The 20,124-nt window shown below is 42.8% G+C and overlaps 1 protein-coding gene across 1 annotated transcript in view; it reads left to right on the top strand.

The window, feature by feature from the left end:
• The window catches only part of LOC137192195 (titin-like), a 213,923-nt gene that overhangs the window by 122,635 nt on the left and 71,164 nt on the right, over nucleotides 1-20,124 (top strand). The window contains exons 128-158 of the mRNA XM_067602711.1: nucleotides 1,149-1,451; nucleotides 1,807-2,003; nucleotides 2,108-2,291; nucleotides 3,007-3,309; nucleotides 4,003-4,302; nucleotides 4,819-4,937; nucleotides 5,080-5,257; nucleotides 5,855-6,139; nucleotides 6,252-6,545; nucleotides 6,657-6,956; nucleotides 7,168-7,349; nucleotides 7,608-7,737; nucleotides 7,873-8,063; nucleotides 8,395-8,824; nucleotides 9,346-9,651; nucleotides 9,748-9,929; nucleotides 10,229-10,358; nucleotides 10,447-10,598; nucleotides 10,720-10,867; nucleotides 10,974-11,139; nucleotides 12,440-12,591; nucleotides 12,854-13,150; nucleotides 14,409-14,708; nucleotides 15,364-15,678; nucleotides 15,773-15,921; nucleotides 16,533-16,683; nucleotides 16,813-17,094; nucleotides 17,197-17,499; nucleotides 17,746-18,048; nucleotides 18,262-18,543; nucleotides 19,847-20,034. Coding sequence (XP_067458812.1) covers nucleotides 1,149-1,451; nucleotides 1,807-2,003; nucleotides 2,108-2,291; nucleotides 3,007-3,309; nucleotides 4,003-4,302; nucleotides 4,819-4,937; nucleotides 5,080-5,257; nucleotides 5,855-6,139; nucleotides 6,252-6,545; nucleotides 6,657-6,956; nucleotides 7,168-7,349; nucleotides 7,608-7,737; nucleotides 7,873-8,063; nucleotides 8,395-8,824; nucleotides 9,346-9,651; nucleotides 9,748-9,929; nucleotides 10,229-10,358; nucleotides 10,447-10,598; nucleotides 10,720-10,867; nucleotides 10,974-11,139; nucleotides 12,440-12,591; nucleotides 12,854-13,150; nucleotides 14,409-14,708; nucleotides 15,364-15,678; nucleotides 15,773-15,921; nucleotides 16,533-16,683; nucleotides 16,813-17,094; nucleotides 17,197-17,499; nucleotides 17,746-18,048; nucleotides 18,262-18,543; nucleotides 19,847-20,034 — 7,202 coding nt within the window. The remainder of the gene's footprint in view (nucleotides 1-1,148; nucleotides 1,452-1,806; nucleotides 2,004-2,107; nucleotides 2,292-3,006; nucleotides 3,310-4,002; nucleotides 4,303-4,818; nucleotides 4,938-5,079; nucleotides 5,258-5,854; nucleotides 6,140-6,251; nucleotides 6,546-6,656; nucleotides 6,957-7,167; nucleotides 7,350-7,607; nucleotides 7,738-7,872; nucleotides 8,064-8,394; nucleotides 8,825-9,345; nucleotides 9,652-9,747; nucleotides 9,930-10,228; nucleotides 10,359-10,446; nucleotides 10,599-10,719; nucleotides 10,868-10,973; nucleotides 11,140-12,439; nucleotides 12,592-12,853; nucleotides 13,151-14,408; nucleotides 14,709-15,363; nucleotides 15,679-15,772; nucleotides 15,922-16,532; nucleotides 16,684-16,812; nucleotides 17,095-17,196; nucleotides 17,500-17,745; nucleotides 18,049-18,261; nucleotides 18,544-19,846; nucleotides 20,035-20,124) is intronic.

Here is a 20,124-nt window from a genome sequence, read left to right as displayed (position 1 = left end):
AAGCCTCTCTTTTGCAGGAACACCCTGATCACATTCACACAGTTACACACATTCACTCCTGGAAGCTGCCAGTTACAACCACAGTCTGATCATCCAGCCACTGGGCAGTTGGGGTTAAGGGCCTTGCTCAAGGGCACCTCAGTGGTGGTAATGAGAGGGGGGCAAGCACTGCTTTTCACTCTCCTCACCCTGATTTATCCTTAGTCATAACTCCTGCACACTGTCTTATTTACCTGAATTTTGGTGGCAGTATTTTCTGAATGGTGCTCTACAATTTTTCTAATTGGACAATTGAACTCCACATCCAACTCCACACAGAATTTCAAAAACTTTCAATCTGTTTATCTCTAAGGCAAGAAAACATAATATGATGAGTGAATAAACTGGAAAAAGGACATATAATATAAAAGAGATTTGAAATTGCAAACAGAGAACAGACTCACAGTAATCCGATACCTTCAGAACTGAAACGATGTGCAAACACATCCTTCCAAGATGTTTGTAATTGTTATCTTTGCTACAATTATATTATATATTTCATCTAATCTTCACCAAACTTGGTACATACCATATTTAGATGATCCCGAATAAAACTTATGAGTTTGTTTTTGGATATCACTCACCGCTTATCTGTAACTGGCTACCAAACTTTTGAAAGCATGGCTTGGTGCATTTAATGGGCCATAACTCTTCAATACTGAATTGGATTGCAACCAAATTTGGGAATGTTGTACATAAAGCCACACTGCACTAGTGTGTACCATTTCATACAATTATGCCCATAGGGTGTGCTACTGTAACATTATAACATATTTCTACAATTCTATTGTCTTTAATAAAATGAAGCTTAGTTCACAAGTTCTCCATGAGAATCTGCCTGACATACTGAATCATGGCACCAATAGCCCCGCCTTGTGGTCATTAATAAAACACCACCATACTACTTTTATCTGTCATACCTCTTAAATGTAATATTCCATGGTGACCAATTTCAGCAAAGTTGTACAGATGGGGATGCTGAACAAATCAGTAGCATTTGATAAAATTTCACCTGTAGGTGAAGCTAGAGCAGCATCTTGCAGCAGCGAGAGCTCAGGGACCAGCTCAGTTCAGACATTTGATTCATATCTTTAATATTTCCTCCACAGAGAAACCAGACCCACCCATCCAGGTGGAGGCCCATGACCCAACATCCAAGTCCATCAAGATCACGTGGAAGGCTCCTGACTACGACGGTGGTTGTCCCATCCAGGGCTACATCTTGGAGAAGATCGAGAAAGACGGTGAACGCTTTGAGAGGATCACTCCAAGCCTGGTCCCTGGTTTTTCCTATGAGGTGACAGGCCTGAAGGAGAACGCAGAGTACCAATTCAGGGTCAGAGCTGAGAATGCCGCTGGAATCAGTGAACCGTCCCGCAGCACGCCGCTTATCAAGGCTGCAGACCCCGTTGGTATGAAAAACTACAAACGTGTATTTAAAACTTGAAATAAGAACTACCTAAACATTGGAATTACTGGCTTATAAATCAAATTTATACAATAAAAAACATTTATTTTGTTTATGCATCAACTGTTTTTCCCCTGATCCAGATACAAGTCATTTAATGGTAATATATTGCCCAATACCCATGCAATATTTCTTGATTCCTACACAAAATAATGCTGCAGTATGCACACTAATCTTGGCCTAAATTTACTTTATATTAAACTTGTTTTTTGTAAGATGAAACAAGTGCTATTGTCAGCAGCAGGCTTGAGTTTGACGTTGTGCATCAAGTGATCAGTGATTTTCTTCTTCAATTTCAGAAAAACCAAAGGTAACCCTCCACGCCCGTGTTCAGTCCGGTGTGTGCATTAAGAAGGGCGAGGAAATCCGCATCGATGCCTACATCTCCGGCTCGCCGTATCCCAAGGTCACCTGGCTGAGGAACGACGAGGACGTCACCAAAGAGCCAACCAAGAAGCCTGTGCTAGTGGTCAAGAGGAGGAAGAGCAAGGCCAAGGTTTGTATCCTCAGAGAGGTGAAACAGTCCTGCATGTTTGAATGTGTACCCACTTATTTTTTACGAAATTAATTTGTTTGAATTAATGAATTTATTGCCTTCAGGTGCCTGAACCAGAGGAGGAGTTTGTGACACCGCTGCGTGAGCGTCTGGGTCTGGACCAGTCCAAGAAGGGTCAGTCAGCGCTGATGGTCCGCGATGCTGTCAGAGCCGACCACGGGAACTTCACCATCCAGGTGGAAAACCCTCACGGTGTCGCCACCGCTTCCTGCGACGTTAATGTCCTTGGTAAGATAGAGGTTTATTTTTTAAGTGTTACTTCATTATTTTAATTTAATTAAACAGATAAACATTGTAGGTCGAATAGTGATTAACAAACTAAGCTGAAATTAAAGGAAAACACTTCCTCATTCTTGGAGCTAAGCTGATTCATTTGACAGACTGCATATTCGTGTAAAATGGTAAAGAGCCCCTCCAGACCTGTTTTAAGATGTATATAAAATGCTCTACTTTGAATAATAATTTGTATCTGATATGGTTTTTCCATTAAAAAAAAGTTCAATTATCTTGTTAAAATCCTTAAAATAGCATTTCCTCCTTCTCCTTCATTAAAAAATCCAGAATCTATGCATATGCTAATATTTCCATTCTGTTTTCCTGCTGGACACAAGGTGTCTCCTCCTTCACTGTAAAGTCCATTCTCAGTGTTTGTGCACTGGAGGTTTCAAGTTTCCGCATCACACTTGTGTAAGTTGAGTATTGGACCACGATTGGCTCCAAACTAGCCGTGATGTCACAAGTCATGCTTGTAGGTCCGCCCCTTAAAATTGGACTTTTAATGAGCTCAGAGAAATTTCCCGCTTTTAACAGAAACAAACTCTGTACAGATGAGTCCAAACATTCAACTGCAGGAACGAGAAGAGAAACATGTTTTTGAGTGGAGGGCGACTTTAAGTTTACTCCTCCTGAAATTAAACGGTGACACGACTCTTTTGTGTGGCAGACAAACCCGGCGCTCCGATCAACTTCACCTTCGATGAGATCAGGAACACCTCGGTGATCTGTAACTGGAACCCTCCCGAGGACGATGGAGGCAGCGAGATCCTGAACTACATCCTAGAGAAGAAGGACAACAAGAACGACGAGATCGGCTGGATCACCATCACTTCCACCCTGAAGGGCACCAGCTACCCAGTCACCAAGCTCATCGAAGGGAAGGAATACATCTTCAGGGTCACTGCCGAGAACAAGTTTGGCTGTGGGCCACCGTGCATCTCTGAGCCGCTGGTTGCCAAGAACCAGTTCGGTAAGTAACATCAGTTAAAATAATAAACACATTCAAGAGGCAATATTTAATACTCACGTCAGCTTTTTGGCTTAAGGTTTATTTTATAGATTTATGATCAAAAAGTTTAAACATCCAAATTATCATCTATTGCTGTTTGCTCTTACCTCAGAGTCACAGTCCTGTGTAATTTACAAACATAAAATATGTAATAAAAATCCCCCCAAAATTATAGATAAATATTTTTCAGAATTTCCGATAATGAGTTCAGTTTTTATTTAATTAAACCTACAATAATAATCGTCAATCATTATCATTAACAAAAATCAATTTTAAACAATGTGGTTGTCATATGTAAAATAATTTTATATGTACATTATATGTAATTTCCCATATAATTAAAACAAAACAAAGAAACTAATTGGCATTTTTTTATATACCACTTTTGTATTACTGATAGTAACACAAAAAATAAATTTTTTACCCCAATGTATTTGACCTAAAACATTTTCAAAAACATATTTTAATTAATGGAAATGAATGAATTAATTAATAGTTTTTGAAATCACAAACAGTGTTATGTAATATTTATAAAACTTTTAACTTTGGCATGTCTGGCGATCTTATTAAGAGTGACACTGGTAAACATCAGTTTCCCCTTTCCACTGAGGTTAACAGTGCTGCATTAAATAACCCTTTCTTTTCCGCCCTCAGATCCTCCGGATGCTCCCAACACCCCGAGAATCCACGAGGTCACAGCAAGCACCGCCCACATCTCCTGGCACGAGCCAAAGGACAACGGCAGCCCGATCCTGGGCTACTGGATCGAGAGGAAGGAGGTGAACAGCAAACACTGGACCAGAGTGAATCGCGCTCTCCTCAACTCGCTGGACGTCAAGATCACTGGCCTGATGGAGGGACTGACCTACATCTTCAGAGTGTGCGCTGAGAACCTGGCTGGGCCTGGGCCATTCAGTGAGCCCACCGACCGCATCGTTGCCATGGACGCCATCCGTAAGTTTATCAGCTCCCATCGAAGGTCGATATGTAGAAGCAGCAGAGGCATTCAGAGAGAATATTAACCTCTTTATGGATACTTAATGTGCACTGAGATTTTAACCAGTTTAACCCTGAAACCAGGACATACAGTGAAATATAGACTTGTGTGTTGTGTATTAATGGAGGTATGACGAATCAAGGGTGCCTGGTGTATGCTTTAGCCTGTTTAAAGTGTTTATTAATGTGTTAGTCAGCAGCTACAACTCCTCATGTGGACACCCAGAAGTGTTTGCTGCGTTATAAACTGATAATGAAATACAATATAGTAACACAGCTGTAATAATATAAAATATATCTTCATAGGAGAAGTTATAATATATACTGAACATTAATAAACACTTAAAAAGATGATTATACCTGCTTTATAGTGTGTTATAAGTATTTATTAACAGTTAATCATATATAGTCATGTATAACGTCAGCCTGCCTGTTGAGTTAACTCTCATTGCATTAATCTGCATTAACCCTCAGTGCCTCCTGGACCCCCAACTCCATGGATTGTGGACACTAGTAAAGACTCGGTCATCGTGGCCTGGAAGCCCCCACTGTACAACGGTGGAGGAGACATCCTGGGATACCATGTTGAGAAGGTACTTTACTGTTACAGTACTGATTAGTCTGAAATATGTTTCTAATAACTGATACATATGCAGATAGAGAATAAGCAAAAGGGATATTCAGAATGAGAAAAAGAGACCAGTAACGTCAAACTCATTTTTTCTCTGATGGCAGGTGTTGGCTGGAGAGAAGGACTGGACTCGCAGCACAGAGTTCAGGTGTAAAGAGCTGACGTACACCGTGACAGGTCTGACCGAAGGAGCGGACTACTACATCCGGGTCATCGCCGTCAACGACGCTGGTCCTGGAGCTCCCGGCGTCACTGAACCTGTCACTGTCAAGGAGCCTCAAGGTACTGACAGTTTCATTGCTGGATCAGCTGTGGAGTGTGGACAACGAGGCAGAACTTCTTTTTTCCACTTAATTCTTTATTGGCAAGAGAGAGGTTATATTATTTCATAATAGGAGGCAAAAAATTGTTTGAGAAATACATTTTTCCATCATTCATGAAGTCTTGTTGATGGATTATTATGTAGATAACCGCTGATATCACAGTTTTTTTATCTTGTCTAATTTTTCTTCCAGCTGTGCTTCTTGTAGTCCAAAGAAATATGTCTGTTATTCCATTAAGAAGATTAAGATTGTTTACTTGCAATTACACTTTCTTAAGAGGGAAAACAGTACCATTCAACTCTTTAGGATTCTAGTATGTTTTTTTTTAATTAAAAAAGAAGAATGTTCAGGACTTTTTTAATAACTACGAAAAACAAAAGCTGAAAATCAAATGCAACATTTTCTGCAGTTGCTTCACAGTAAATGCTTTCCAATCAAGAGAGTTGTTTGTGGATTTTACTGTGAAGCAGCTACAGGAAGTGCAACGGCTCCAAGACACATTGTTCTGATAATCTTACTCAAGTTAACCTTGTGTCTCCCTGTCCGTGTCCTTCAGTATCGCCTGCCGTTGACTTTGATGTCTCCGTGAAGAATGGCGTCATCATCAAGGCTGGCCAATCTCTGAGGCTTCCCGCTGTGGTGACTGGCCGACCCCAGCCAGATGTCAAATGGGCCAAAGACGAAGCAGAAATTGACAAGGAGAGGATGATCGTGGAGACGGAGGGCAAGAACAGCACTCTGTTCATCAAGAAGACTGTGAGGGCAGATCACGGAAAGTACCAGATCTCCGGCACCAACAGCAGTGGGACCAAGACTGCTGAAACCAAAGTGGACGTTATGGGTCAGTGTTAATGAATACACTACACCTGTAAATCCCAAACATACAACCTCTTAAGTAGCCCAGTTTTCTGAAAAATGTCTTAAAATATCTTACATTTTAACTGTTTCTGTAGATGTTCCTGGACCGGTGGTCGACCTGAAGACTGTGACGGTGACCAAGAAGAACATCACCCTGACCTGGTCTGACCCACTGGACAATGGCGGCAGCGACATCGTTGGCTACGAGGTACGGAGAAAGGACGCCAAGATGAAGCTTTTCCGCCAGCCCATCGAGGTTGCATCCTGCAAGTGTGAAATCCAGGACCTGCTGGCCGGTGAGGAATATGACTTCAGGGTCATCGCCAGGAACAAATATGGAGATGGAGCTCCAGCTGACCTGGGACCCATCCTGGCTGAGGATCCCAAAGGTAGATCTGCCAAAATAGCTGACATGTTTCTGACAACATAGTGTCAATCTGTGGTTACTAAAAGTCTAGTTAAAACAATTCTACAATGACGACTGAGCTCCTTTTCTGCAGGTACTCCATCTGCTCCTGAGAAGCTACACTATACCGACAGAGGCAAGAACACCATCACCCTGGCCTGGGAGCCGCCTCGCACTGATGGCGGCAGCCCCATCAGAGGCTACTATGTGGAGAAGATGAGGTCTGACAGCAATGAGTTCGAGGTGGCTAACCGCAAGATCTTCCCTGAGTGCTGCGGGACCCTCGAGAACCTGTCGGAGAACCATGAGTACGAGTTCCGCGTCAAAGCTGTGAACGAGGTTGGGGATGGAGATCCTTCCAAGCCAATCACAGCAAAGATCCAGGATGATGAAAGTAAGACACTCAACTCACAAATGTGTTTGATTTAATGAGACTCTGTCGAGAGCAATAAAACAATCCAATGAAATTAAAATCTGAGCAACAGCCAATGAGAAATTGGCACAGGAGCCAAGAATTAACAAATCAGAAGAGTTTGATTGCTGATTACAACTGTCGCTCTTACCAAACAGCACTTTCTAACTTGACAAATGTTCTGTGTCCACAGTTCCTCCAGTTATTACGATCCTGAAGTTCTTCAAGAGCAATGCCATCATTGTGAAGAAAGGCGCGGCCATCGACATCCCAGCCGAGGTGAAGGGACTTCCTCTGCCGACCCTCCAATGGATGAAGGACGACGTGGTGATTGAAAAGCCTGATGAAGAGAAGATGACAATAGAGACTGAGGAGGTGAGAACTGATTCATTTCTGCGCGAAAACTTGTGACTGACTGAAATCTGTTTCAACTTTTTTCCAACTGTCTGCCCAACACGTTGGGTCAACTGTTTCAAATTTACAGTTGATATTTGTGGTTCCCAGAGGAAGAATCCAAATTAATTTGGTGATCCCATTACTTTTCGTATTGCCCCACCTTCTGGACAAACTTTTCATGTCAGGTTTGTTTGATCGAGAAGCTGACAACCAAAACCAAACTTTTCTCATCTTCAGGTGACCCGGACGACCCTGAGGACAAAGATCGCCATCCCAGAAACCGTCAGACAGGACAAGGGCAACTACAAGCTGGTGGCGGAAAACTGCTATGGCAAAGCTAAGCACATCATTGCAGTCGAGATCCTTGGTAAGAAAACAAAATCTTACACAACATCCAATGTAATTGTCCTTGACCATTCAATGTGTCACTGAGCTGCAGAGGATGAAGGGAAACATTTGGAGATATTCAGAAAATTTTAATATGGACACTTTTCTTTTGCAGACCGTCCTCTTCCTCCGAGGAACATTGTGGTCTCTGACATCAAGGCAGAGTCATGCTATCTGACCTGGGATGCACCAGAGGACAACGGAGGCAGCGAGATCACCAACTACGTTGTTGAGCGCAGAGATGCCAGCAAGAAGAAGTCTGACTTTGAGGTGCTGACCGACAACCTCATCGACAGGAGATACGGGGTGAGTTGAAGCCGCAATGTATGAAGTATGAATGCACTGATTTGATTGATGAATTCAAATACTTGATCATCATGCAAGACACTTGAAAAACTCGTCCTGACTCCAAGAATAGGTTTAAACTTACATTTAGACACATCAGAATGCTCAATTTAAATCATCTTAGATAGTGTCTAACAACTCAAAATAAAATGGATTCTTTGAATCTTCAATACTGAAAACTTGATCTTTGATTGAATAAATGTTTGGTTTAAATGAAAAATAGTATTCTTAATGTAGAAATCAGAAAACCATCAGATAGAGACAATAATTCACATTATTTTTGCTCCCTCAGGTCTACAAACTGAACCTGAACGGCACCTACCAGTTCAGAATCAAGGCGGAGAACAAGTATGGCATCAGTGATGGCTGCGACTCTGAGAAGGTCCAGTTGAAGGATCCATTTGGCCTCCCCGGACCACCACGTAACCCCAAAATCATTGCTGCCACAGCAACCACCATGACCCTGACCTGGGAACCTCCTCTTGACAACGGCGGCTCCACCATTCAGGGCTACTGGCTGGAGAAGAGGGAGCGTGGCGCTGTATACTGGGGTCGTGTCAACCGATCACCCGTCACCAAGCCATCTGTGAAGGGCCTGCAGTACACTGTGCTGAGGCTCATCGAAGGAACCGAGTACCAGTTCAGGGTGGCAGCATGCAATGCTGCAGGAGTCGGACCGCCCAGCGAAGCCACTGAGTGCCGCTTTGCTGTGGATCCATGCAGTGAGTGTCAACCTTTTAACCTCCTAATTTTATGTTTATTTTTTATTACTATGACGGTTATCCCTCAACTGGAGTTAAGATTTACATTTGTGTATCTCTGCTGAAAAGTCTGTTGAAAATTTTTTGAAAACTATTTTTTCTAACTCTTTTTAATATCGGGTGATCACAATTGTGATTCTATTCTTGATAAGGTGTTTAATGAAGGTCAGAATCTGCTTCAGTTGCAAGTTTTAGCTGCTGATTTCTATGATCAGTGACTCTTCAAAGGTGTCCGATGGACGGCATTTTCTGCAACCTTTAAAGATCGTTCTGGGAATGTTTCCTTTGGTTCCAGTTGGGTTCTGAGTGATCGTTCATAAAATGTACAGAATGTCTGTAGAATATATTGTAAAGTTTCCTCTCACTATGCAATGTTCTGTGATGTTTTACAACCCAGCTGTGAAAACTTTCCAAAACGGTGACAGCTGGTTTATTTGACATTTTACATGTTCGACCTTCGACTCTCTCTGCTCCTCTTTCAGACCCTCCAAGCCCACCTGGAGACCTAGAGGTTAAAGACAAGACCAAGAGCAGTGTCACTCTCTCCTGGAGTCCTCCAGACAAAGATGGCGGCAGCCCCATCAAGGGTTACATTATTGAGGTCCATGAGGAGGGCTCTCCTGATTGGAGGAGGGTGAACCCCACTGACAAGCTCCACCCATCCACCCATATCACTGTCCCCGACCTGAAGGAGGGAAAGAAGTGCAAGTTCAGGGTCTACGCCGTGAACGCTGCAGGAAACTCTGAGCCCGCCAAGACAGCTGACATCCTGGTTGAGGACATCCTGAGTAAGAGTCACGCAGGTTGTTTACCTGGGCATGAATGAATGAATAAATCAGAACACGTCGGTTTAACATGAAACTCTCATTCTGTTTGTTCACCAGTTGAGCCAACAGTCACTCTGGATCTGAGCGCTCACGACTTGCTGAACTGCAGAGCAGGAACCACCGTTAGGATTCCCGCCACCATCCATGGACGACCTGTTCCCAAAGTCACCTGGACCTTTGACGGACCGGCCACTACAGAGATGAAGAATGAACTTCACACGCTGCCCATTGACTCAGAGGTGAGACACCTTAATCTCTGTGTATCAGACCGAAAGCAAACACAGAGTTTCTGTTTACCTGCCAACCAAAACTCCAAGAACTGCACCACATTGATGGCTTTTGTTAGTATGATATCTGAATTATTGAGTTTATGACTATCCAGATCGATCCATCTAAGGTTTCTTGAAAACACGAAGTGGTAAATCAGTGCATTCATCAGTCTTTTCAGTGTGAGGAACGAGGACTTTTAAAAAATAAAATAGTTTTAAAAATTCAAATCTATAAAAATTTCTCATGTCCTGCTGCTATTTCCTCTCAGATTCACTCCACTGACACCACCTCTGTGGTTGTCATCCCCGAGAGCAAACTGAGCCACAGCGGCCGTTACATCATCAATGCTGAGAGCCCTGCAGGACACAAAGTGGTCAAAGTCAGAGTCAATGTGCTCGGTATGTAAAACGTTCCAGTCTGCATATATCCATCCAGAAGTTTAATCAAGTTCCCACAACTTATTATCTGTTTCTCTCCTTTCCATAGACCTGCCTGGAGCTCCTCGAGACCTGAAGGTGAGTGATGTGACAAGAGGAACCTGCAGACTCACCTGGAAACCTCCCAAATGTGATGGAGGAGAAAGAGTGAAGAGCTACTTCATCGAGAAGAAGACTGTGGACGGCAAAGCCTGGACCAAGGTAGAACAGAACACCTGCAGGATAACAAACTGAGCCACAACGTTATTGAAAGATTTCACACTCTCCATCTGTCAGAGGCCGGCTTGTGTGCCTTATTTCTTATAACTGTTTGTCCTCTCAGGTGAACCCGGCCTGCACTGCTCAGTCTCTGGTTGTTCCAGACCTGATCGGGGGTGAGGAGTACCTGTTCCGCATCAGGGCCGAGAACCGCTTCGGGTTAGGGCCACACACTGAGACCATGGAGCCATCCAAAGCAAGAGATCCAATCCGTACGTCCAGCAGTAAATCTCCAAATCCTCCATCTCCTGGGGAGAGGAAATATACTTTATATTTTATATCTGTGAGAATAATTGCATTGATGTGTTGTCTCCTCAGATCCTCCTGATCCTCCAACCAGGCTGAAGATCCAGGGTGTGAGGAAGGGCACAGTGACACTGACCTGGAAGGCTCCAAAGAACGATGGCGGTTCACCCGTAACTCACTATAGCGTGGATCTACTCTGCTGGGACGCTAGTGGCGCCCAGAAGGAGTCCTGGAGGAGGTAAACCTTCACTAGAGGGCAACACTTTGTTCCTGTTAACTTAGACCCAACCTGGGGCCCAGAGCTCTTGGCTCCAAATCACCAGCTAGTCTACAGCTAACCGTGTCTGTTTGCCTTTTGGTGCTGAGCAGGTAGGGTACAGTGGGTTTTTAGAGCTTTTTCTCTGAAAATAGAAATTTAAATATAAAATAATACTCCAGAAATTAATTGCACATCTGGCCAGGGCAGTCTTGGAGAAGGTCACTGATTTCATTGAGAAGGCACAACTATCTCAAAACGCCAAAGCAAGGACAGACATAGAAATTCAAAAACCTACAGTCATGAGCCAGCAACACTAGGAAAGCAGAAGAACTTATCTGGAGGGGGCAAAAAGAGTTCCACGCTGAATGAAACACATGACAGATGGGTGAGTAAAGAACCTGTCAGGCAGGGAACTCACACAACCCACAGCATTTACCAATAGTTGACCTCATCTAAAAACAACTCAACAGAAACAGAGGCAGAACAACTCAGGTTGAAGGTATTGGTGGCCCTTTCCAACGCAAAGGTGCTCCCTTCCAATATCACCATCCACGGAAGGCGAGCTGTGACATCACTGAACAAGGATCAAAATAATCACCATCCTACCAGCTGATAAAGGAAGATACACAGTGGTCCTAAACACAGAGTACTACCATGCCAGGGTCACTACACTACTACTACAACTGCTACACTCTGAACAATAGAACCAACTATAGCCCAGACCAGATTTGCAAACTGCTGGACCTCTGTCTGAACACCACCAGTACAACAGGAGGTTTTACAGATAAATGCATGGCTGTGGCGTGGGCTCACCAGTATCTCCCACCGTGGCCATTCTATACATAGAAGAAGTAGAAAGCAGAGCTCAGACTGGAGGGAGAGAAATATTAGATGCTTTAACAATTTGCATGTTGACACTTTCTTTACTGACCCTCCATTAATTATTTTGACATCCATCCAGAGCAAGAACTCTGAAATAAATAATCAATAAATACAACTTTTGTCTCATTATGTTTCCATATAACTTTCACTTTCTTGCTCATCCTTTTACTGACTAGAAGCAGTTGTTGGTATGTGCTCAAATATGTCTGTTTTTTCGACGTATTCCTTTAAAATTTTATGATCACAAAACAGAAATATAAAATGTAAATCAGAATAAGTTCTATATAAGCTCTTTGTATGTCTCTTCCTTTCTCTCCTCATCCTTCACTTCTAAAACTGTTTCACCTTCCTGTTCTTTGTTTTTTTGCTCCTAAACTGTCTGTGCTTCAACCCGCAGGTGCAACAGGAGAGACGTGGACACCACCAGCTTCAAGGTGGAGGACCTGACAGAGGGAGATGAATATGAGTTCAGAGTGGTGGCATACAATGCAGTCGGACCCAGCAGACCATCATGCACTGCTGGGCCGATCCTCATCCAGGACCAGACCTGTAAGGAAACATATTTTTGACCAAACACTTTAATAAGTACACTTAGAAACATTTATTTTTCATTTCACTCAGTCAAATAAGGTCCAGTAAAATGATGAAAACACATTTGAACTCTTATATCATACTGTCCATCTCAAAGTTTTAACTGAATTTGGATTTCCATGTGACATTTGATCAAACATTGTGATGTTTTAATCAGGTTTTTCCACTAAAAAGACATATTTTGACTTCAAATCTTCTGCTTTTTGTCTTTGCCTTGCAGGCGCTCCATCCATTGAGCTGAAGGAGTTCATGGAGGCTGAACAGGGCAGTGACATCAGCATTGTGGCCAAAATCCGTGGCTGTCCATTCCCCACACTTACGTGGTACAAGGCTCCACCCCACAAGTCCGATGACAAGGTGGAGGTTCAGTACGACGAGCACATCAACAAGATTGTGTCGGACGACAGCTGCACGCTCCTGATCCAGCAGGGCAAACGTCCAGACACTGGCCTCTACACACTCGTGGCCTCCAACAGCCTCGGAAAGGCCTCCAAGGAGATGAGGCTCAACGTGCTCGGTACGATCACAACAAGTGTTTTAAAGTTTTACTGATTGTCACTGAATATAGACAGATTTTCCTAAAAGCAGCTTTCAAGTGAATTTCAGTTGGATGTTTACAGATGAGTTCAGGAAACAGTTCAGCTGAGGCAGTAAGACACCCAGATTATAGAGAGCATATACTCACTAAATATGTATTTGCTGTTTTGACCTTTTACCTGAGGGTCAGAGGTGGTGGTCTTTGTTTCAGGTGATGCCATAAATCCCTGAAGTTTTCTTCCAGGTCATTAAAAAAAAGAAAAGTGCTCTTTTTATGACAAAATTTTAACACAGACGTGATATTTAAAATATATTGCAGTTATTAAAAACACAACTGAATATTGATATTTTCAAAAGAAATGTGTGTCAACACCATAAACTGTATAAAATAATGGATGTAGTCAGTGTGACATCACCCATTGGTTTGTGGACTCGCGTTGACCGTCGCCATCTTGGATTTTTGGAGCCAGAAGTGACCATATTTGGATGAGAGGGTGGAGCTGACCCTGATGCTAGCTGATAGCTCGGTTAGCATGTTGCATTTACAGTCTATGGTTAACTGTGATAATGCTAATGCCAACTTTCGTTAGCAAAAAACAGCTTAAAACAATTAAAACAAAATGAACTTACTGTTATGATTAACTTTCATGAGCTGAAAACACTGAATATGATATATGAAAATCGCAGCAAGTTTGTTGGCGCAGGATCTTAGGACTTGCCCTGGGATGCTGTCTGGGCCACATGCCTTCCTCAGATTTACTCCTTTAAATGCCCTCCTCATGTCATGCTCTGTGGTGGTGATAACACGACTGATAACTAGACTGGTTATTGTTGTGGGATGGGGTCGGACTCAAATATGTTTCAGTATTGATTGATAAAAGTGGGATAATATCTGATATCAACTCTAGTTCTATAATCTAGACTTTATTTTCTACCTTGTTAGTATTGCTCAACCTAATTTGTGTAGTACAAGTTGTTTTGTTTTGTTCAATCAAGAAAACCTCACTGAGATTACAAATCTCTTCAAGGATGTTTGTTATTTTGACTAACAACATAAAAAAGATAAATAAGATGTCAAAATCAGAGTTAAACAAAAATATCATGCAAAAAACTATAAAATCATGAATAAACTCATTAAAACGTGTCATCTTAAAGAAAACCTTGAGCTATCTGAAACCAGAAGCATTCTCCAGGACAGTTTCTGTCATCTAAGCTTGTTGTTGTCTTCATTCTGTCAGGCCGGCCCGGTCCTCCCTCTGCTCCCATCAAGTTCGAGGAGATTGGATCTGAGAAGATCACACTGTCCTGGCTGCCGCCAAAGGATGACGGCGGATCCAAGGTCACCAACTACGTGATCTGGAGGCGTGTGGCCAACAGGAAGACCTGGGTCCCCGTCACCAATGAGCCCAAAGAACGAATCTGGACAGTGGAACACCTCATGGCAGGACACGAGTATGTGTTCCGCATCATGGCCCAGAACAAGTACGGAGTTGGAGACCCGCTGGACAGCGATCCCGAGGTGGCCAGAGACCTCTACAGTGAGTTTCAGATTCTTTTTTTCAAACTGAAACACTAAATACTGTATGATAACTTATTCCTCAGTCTATGTACTTATGCTGTATATTGATCATATGATCATATGATCATTCCTCTATTTCATCTTTGTCTTGAAGTCACAATAATAATAATAAAGTCATGGCAAAGTTTACTTTAAGTGCATTATCACAGCTTAACATACTTTACAATAAAAACACCAGTTGGAGCATTAACACAGTGTCAAATAAAGCAATACTGGTCATTACTCAGATATATATATATATATATATATATATATATATATATATGTATATGTATATATATGTATATGTATATATATATGTATATATATATATATATATATATATATATATATATATATATATATATGTATATATATTGAAACAAGTTTAATTAAACCTTTATTTAGCCAGAAAAACCTCATAAAGGAATTTAAAAACTCTTTTGTTTTAAGTTGCATAACACTGAGTTATCAGAAGATTATAAACATCACAGAAATATCGAATCACATCAAAAGTTTAAAATCATTAAATTGTGAATTTAATACATCCATAATATTCACTGTATTCACTTCGGAGAAGCTACTAAATGGCCCATGTGGTGAGATTGTATAACTTTGTGTCCATTCTCCTGCAGCCGTCCCCGGCCAGTGCGAGAAGCCAACTGTGACCAATATCACCATGGACAGCATGACCCTGAACTGGGAGGAGCCTGAGGATGACGGCGGCACACCGATCACTGGTTACTGGCTGGAGCGCAAGGAGACGACGGGCAAACGTTGGACCCGTGTCACCCGCGACCCCATCCGCCCCATGGGCATGGGCGAGTCCTTCGTGGTGAGTGGTCTCATTGAGGGCTCCCAGTACCTGTTCAGAGTCTCCGCCATCAACGCTGCAGGGCCCGGACTCGCCAGTGTCCCCACAGATCCCATCTTTGCCAGAGACCCCATCTGTAAGCACACGCCTACAATGAAATCAGACTTAATGGTGTCAAGGAAGAAGGAACAAGTTTATGTTTAAAATGTCCAACTGTTTCCTCCCTGTAGCCCCACCCTCTCCTCCAACTCCAAAGGTTTCTGATTGGACAAAATCCACAGTTGACCTGCATTGGATCCCGCCTCTGAAGGACGGAGGCTCCAAGATCCTTGGCTACTGGGTGGAGTACAAGGAGGAGGGCACCGAGGCCTGGGTCAAGGTGACAGGAAACGCCTCACATGAGCCATTCCTATGGTCCTACAAATTAAAAATCTGGTCTTAATAGCTCAATTAATTTTAAACGCAGCACTTTTGAAAGCAGTATCCATTACTTTACCAAGAATTAGTCATTTCTCAAGAAAAAAAATGGTGCTCACATTTAATTTTTTGTCATTATCCCACTATAAGAGTTTATAACACTTAAATTATCATTATTTTGAGATGGCAAACTATTACTTTGATCATGAAATAATTATTATATATGCATCCAAACCATCTCAACAATGTTTTATTTTATTTACCACAAAAAAATTTTATTCCAAAATGACATATTGTGATCTGTGTAATCCACAGCTGCTCTAGGCTTCCGTAGGAATCAGATGCCAGTTCAGCATTTAGAAAACATTTAGTTACAAGCTAAATTTCCTTGGGTGGATTTTCTTTTCCTTTATTTAACCATGTCTCATTGAGATTAAAATCCCTTTTTGAAGACACCCATGACCATGAAAGCAGCACAAAAACCATTATAAATTTGCCTCAAATGACGCCTTAGAAACTTTGAGTACTTTCAGTTCATAATCTCCATCCGTCCTCTATGTTTGTGTTTTTCAGGCCAAGGGGACAGAAATCCGTGGCACCCGGTTTGTGATCACTGGTCTGAAGACCGGCGGTCAGTACAGGTTCAGGGTGATTGCATTTAACGCTGCTGGTGACAGTGAGCCAGGCGAAGTCCCTGAGGTGCTTGAGGTCAAAGACAGAACCAGTGAGTCAGTCTTAAAGAGCTGAAATTATTTGTTTTTAAATCAAACAAGCACTGTTCTCGCAAAAGAGTGACCTGAAATTACTTTGCGGAGTCTTTTTGAAACAGGCATACTGTGCTTCTTTCCCTCAGTTGCTCCCGAGGTTGATCTGGACGCCTCGGTGAAGGAGAGGATGGTGGTCCATGCTGGCGGGGTGATCCGCATCATCGCCTATGTATCAGGCCAGCCGTCCCCCGAAATCACCTGGACAAGAGACGGAGCGGCGCTGCCTCCCGAAGCCAAAGTGGAGACAACAGCCATCAGTTCATCTTTGGTCATCAAACCTTGTGCTCGGAGGCACCTTGGTGTCTACACACTGACCGCCAAGAATATTGGTGGGGAGAAGACAAGAAACATCACAGTGGAAGTTCTGGGTGAGACATTGCCTTAAGATGCTACCTCATCTTCACATGAATACACATATGTTATTATTTTTTACATTAAAACCTAATGAAACCTGTTGTGTTATCCCTTAGATGTCCCCGGACCTGTCGGCATCCCCTTCACCGCTGAGAACCTGAGCAGTGAGTCCTGCAAGCTCAACTGGTTCTTCCCCGAGAACGACGGCGGCTCTCCAATCAGCAACTACATCATCGAGAAGCGTGAGGCCGAGCGTAAGGCCTGGACCTCAGTCTCCTTCACTGCTAGCAGACAGAATGCCGTGGCTAGTGGCCTCACCACCGGCAAGGCCTACTTCTTCAGAGTGGCTGCTGAGAACGCCATCGGCATTGGACCCTTCGTAGAGACGGCAGCTGAGATCATTGTGAAGGAACCTATGAGTGAGTAATTAAACAAATATGATGGCTGTGAGGCCAAGTCTGAATTCTGAGAATAAAGTTAGAGTATTAGGAAAAGTCAGAATTTTGTGGCAAAAATGTAAGAACTCTACAATTAAACTCAAAATTGAATAAAACCAAAGGTTGTAATTTTGAGAGGTCTGGAAATTCTCAGATTATTATACTATTGTCTGCCATGAAAACAGAATTCAAATTTAAAATTGAACTCTGTGTTTCTGCTTTGATCAGGTGTGCCAGATCGCCCCGAAGAACTGGAAGTCACCAAGGTCGCCAAGGATTTGATCAGCGTCACCTGGAAGGCACCCAAGTTTGACGGTGGCTCGGAGATCACCATGTACATCCTGGAAGCACGTATGATTGGCAAAGATAAGTTCACCCGACTGACAAAGGAGAAGCTGATGGAGAGGAAGTACACCTACGATGGCCTGAGGGAGGGCGACACCTATGAGTTCAGGGTCATCGCTGTCAACGACATTGGACCCAGCAAACCGTCGTTCTGCACCAAGCCAATCACCTGCAAGGACGAACTTGGTGAGCACTTCTGATTTTTATTAACAGGAGCAACTGTTTCCTACATTGACAATAGTTTTTCAAATCTGCCCTCAGTTTTTGATGAAAAGATTCATCATCCACAAGCCTCTTTCTCCTTCGTGTCATCCTGTTGATACAAATGACTTAAAAACAGAAAGTGTTTCGACTCCTCTGGGTATCACTTTATCTGACTTCCTCTTCTCTGTCCTGCAGAGCCACCAACCATTGAGCTGGATTTCCGTGATAAGATCGTCATCCGCGTTGGTGAGAGCTGCCTTCTGCAGGGTCGCTACACCGGCAAACCTTATCCATCCATCATGTGGTACAGAGATGACGAGGAGCTGAAGGCCGACAAGCACGTCATGTTCAAGAATACGCTGACAACCATGTCGCTGGGCCTGATGAAGGCAAAGCGTGAGCACAGCGGCAGATATGTGGTGGTGGTGGAGAACAGCACTGGATCCAGGAAGGGAGTCTGCAACGTTACGGTTGTTGGTAAGTAAACTGCAAACTCCAACTGTCACTAATACTAGCCCTCTGATGACAAAACAGCACTTTTTTGATACCACATGTTAAATGTCTAAACAGAAGAAACAAAACAGAAAACTTTCTCTCAATAATATACGGCCTAAAACTGGCAAATGAATCTGATCAAGGAATAAGTTGACACCAACTTTCAGTACTTGTAATTTTTGATGCCGTTTGCTACAGACACATTTCAGAAGGAACAACTGCAGAAAGTATCGGTGTCAGCGACCATGTACAAAAGAAAATATTCATCTCACACAGGGAGAGGAGATATATTAAACCAGATTTAGCTACAAGCTAATTTGCATTGGCGATTAGATCCAGCATTGTGGGTTTCAATACCGAATATATTGTTAAAGTGTTACTTGCTCTTTTATGGGTTGAAAAGAAAATTCTCCCCGCTCTTCGTCACCATTCACACTAGTCATGTCGTATCTTGATAAAATCCAGATTTGATTTGAGACACTTTTGTTAACACTTAACCACTTATATGCATCTTTGTTGGCCAGATCACAAATGTGATTGCAATTCCTCCTGGTTTGCTACATGAAAATCAGGGTCAGCTCTAATCCAGATCAGATGTTGGTTGCAATGCACTTAAGCTGTTTGGTAACTGCTAAGGGGTGCAACAGTATGTGTATTTGTCCCGAACCATCACGGTACGGACATTACACTTCGGTGCAGTCATACGAAGAATCTGAGACCCAAACAATTACTGTTCAAAAGTTTAATAATCCACTTAGTCCAACATGCAGAACAATAACTCTAGAACACAAGTTCCATCTGGAATATTTTGGCAGCGCACCTCTAACGTGCTCATGGGTATGTTAGCTGACTTAGCCAAGGTAGCCTGGGTTACCCTGCTGTCAGAATGACAAACGAGAGACCTATAACACTGAGAGAGTGCAACACTATTATTAAAATATGCACACATTATCTCAGTAGTGAAACAATACTGCTTCTCTCCATCCCCCTCACCTCTCTGTGACGGTCGGCTTTTCACTTCACCCTTGAGTTAAGCCGTTCATAACAACGATAAAAACATTCTATTTCTGATGTGTTCAAACATTCATATACAGTATCTGTTGACGCTTGATTTGATTGGACCTTGGCATAAATAGCAGGTTTGTTTTGGATGATTTTATCCAGGAACATGTTGTCTTCCATAGGTTTTGCAATGCAGAGATGGGTAGTAATTATTCTTGCAATTACAACATCATACATTTCTTAGACTGGTTGTGACACCATCATGCTTATTTGTTCCCTGCAGACCGTCCAACTCCTCCTGTGGGTCCGGTGATCTTTGACGAGGTGCACAGGGAGTACATGGTGATCTCTTGGAAACCTCCTCTGGACAGTGGAGGTGTTGAAGTCTCCAACTACATCATTGAGAAGAGAGACACCAACAGGGACATTTGGACCACGGTGACATCTGCTTCCACCAAGACCACATGCAAGGTGGGTCCAGATGATTTGTTGACCAGACTCCAGTCACCTGTTTTGTTACTTTAAAGGTCTCTGGACTTTGAAAATGTGAATCAGACCCCA

This window comes from Thunnus thynnus, chromosome 11, assembly GCF_963924715.1.
Source record: "Thunnus thynnus chromosome 11, fThuThy2.1, whole genome shotgun sequence".
In the NCBI taxonomy this organism is placed as follows: Eukaryota; Metazoa; Chordata; class Actinopteri; order Scombriformes; family Scombridae; genus Thunnus; species Thunnus thynnus.
Note: the sequence above shows the minus strand (reverse complement) of the source record. Positions and strands in the feature narration are given on the sequence as shown.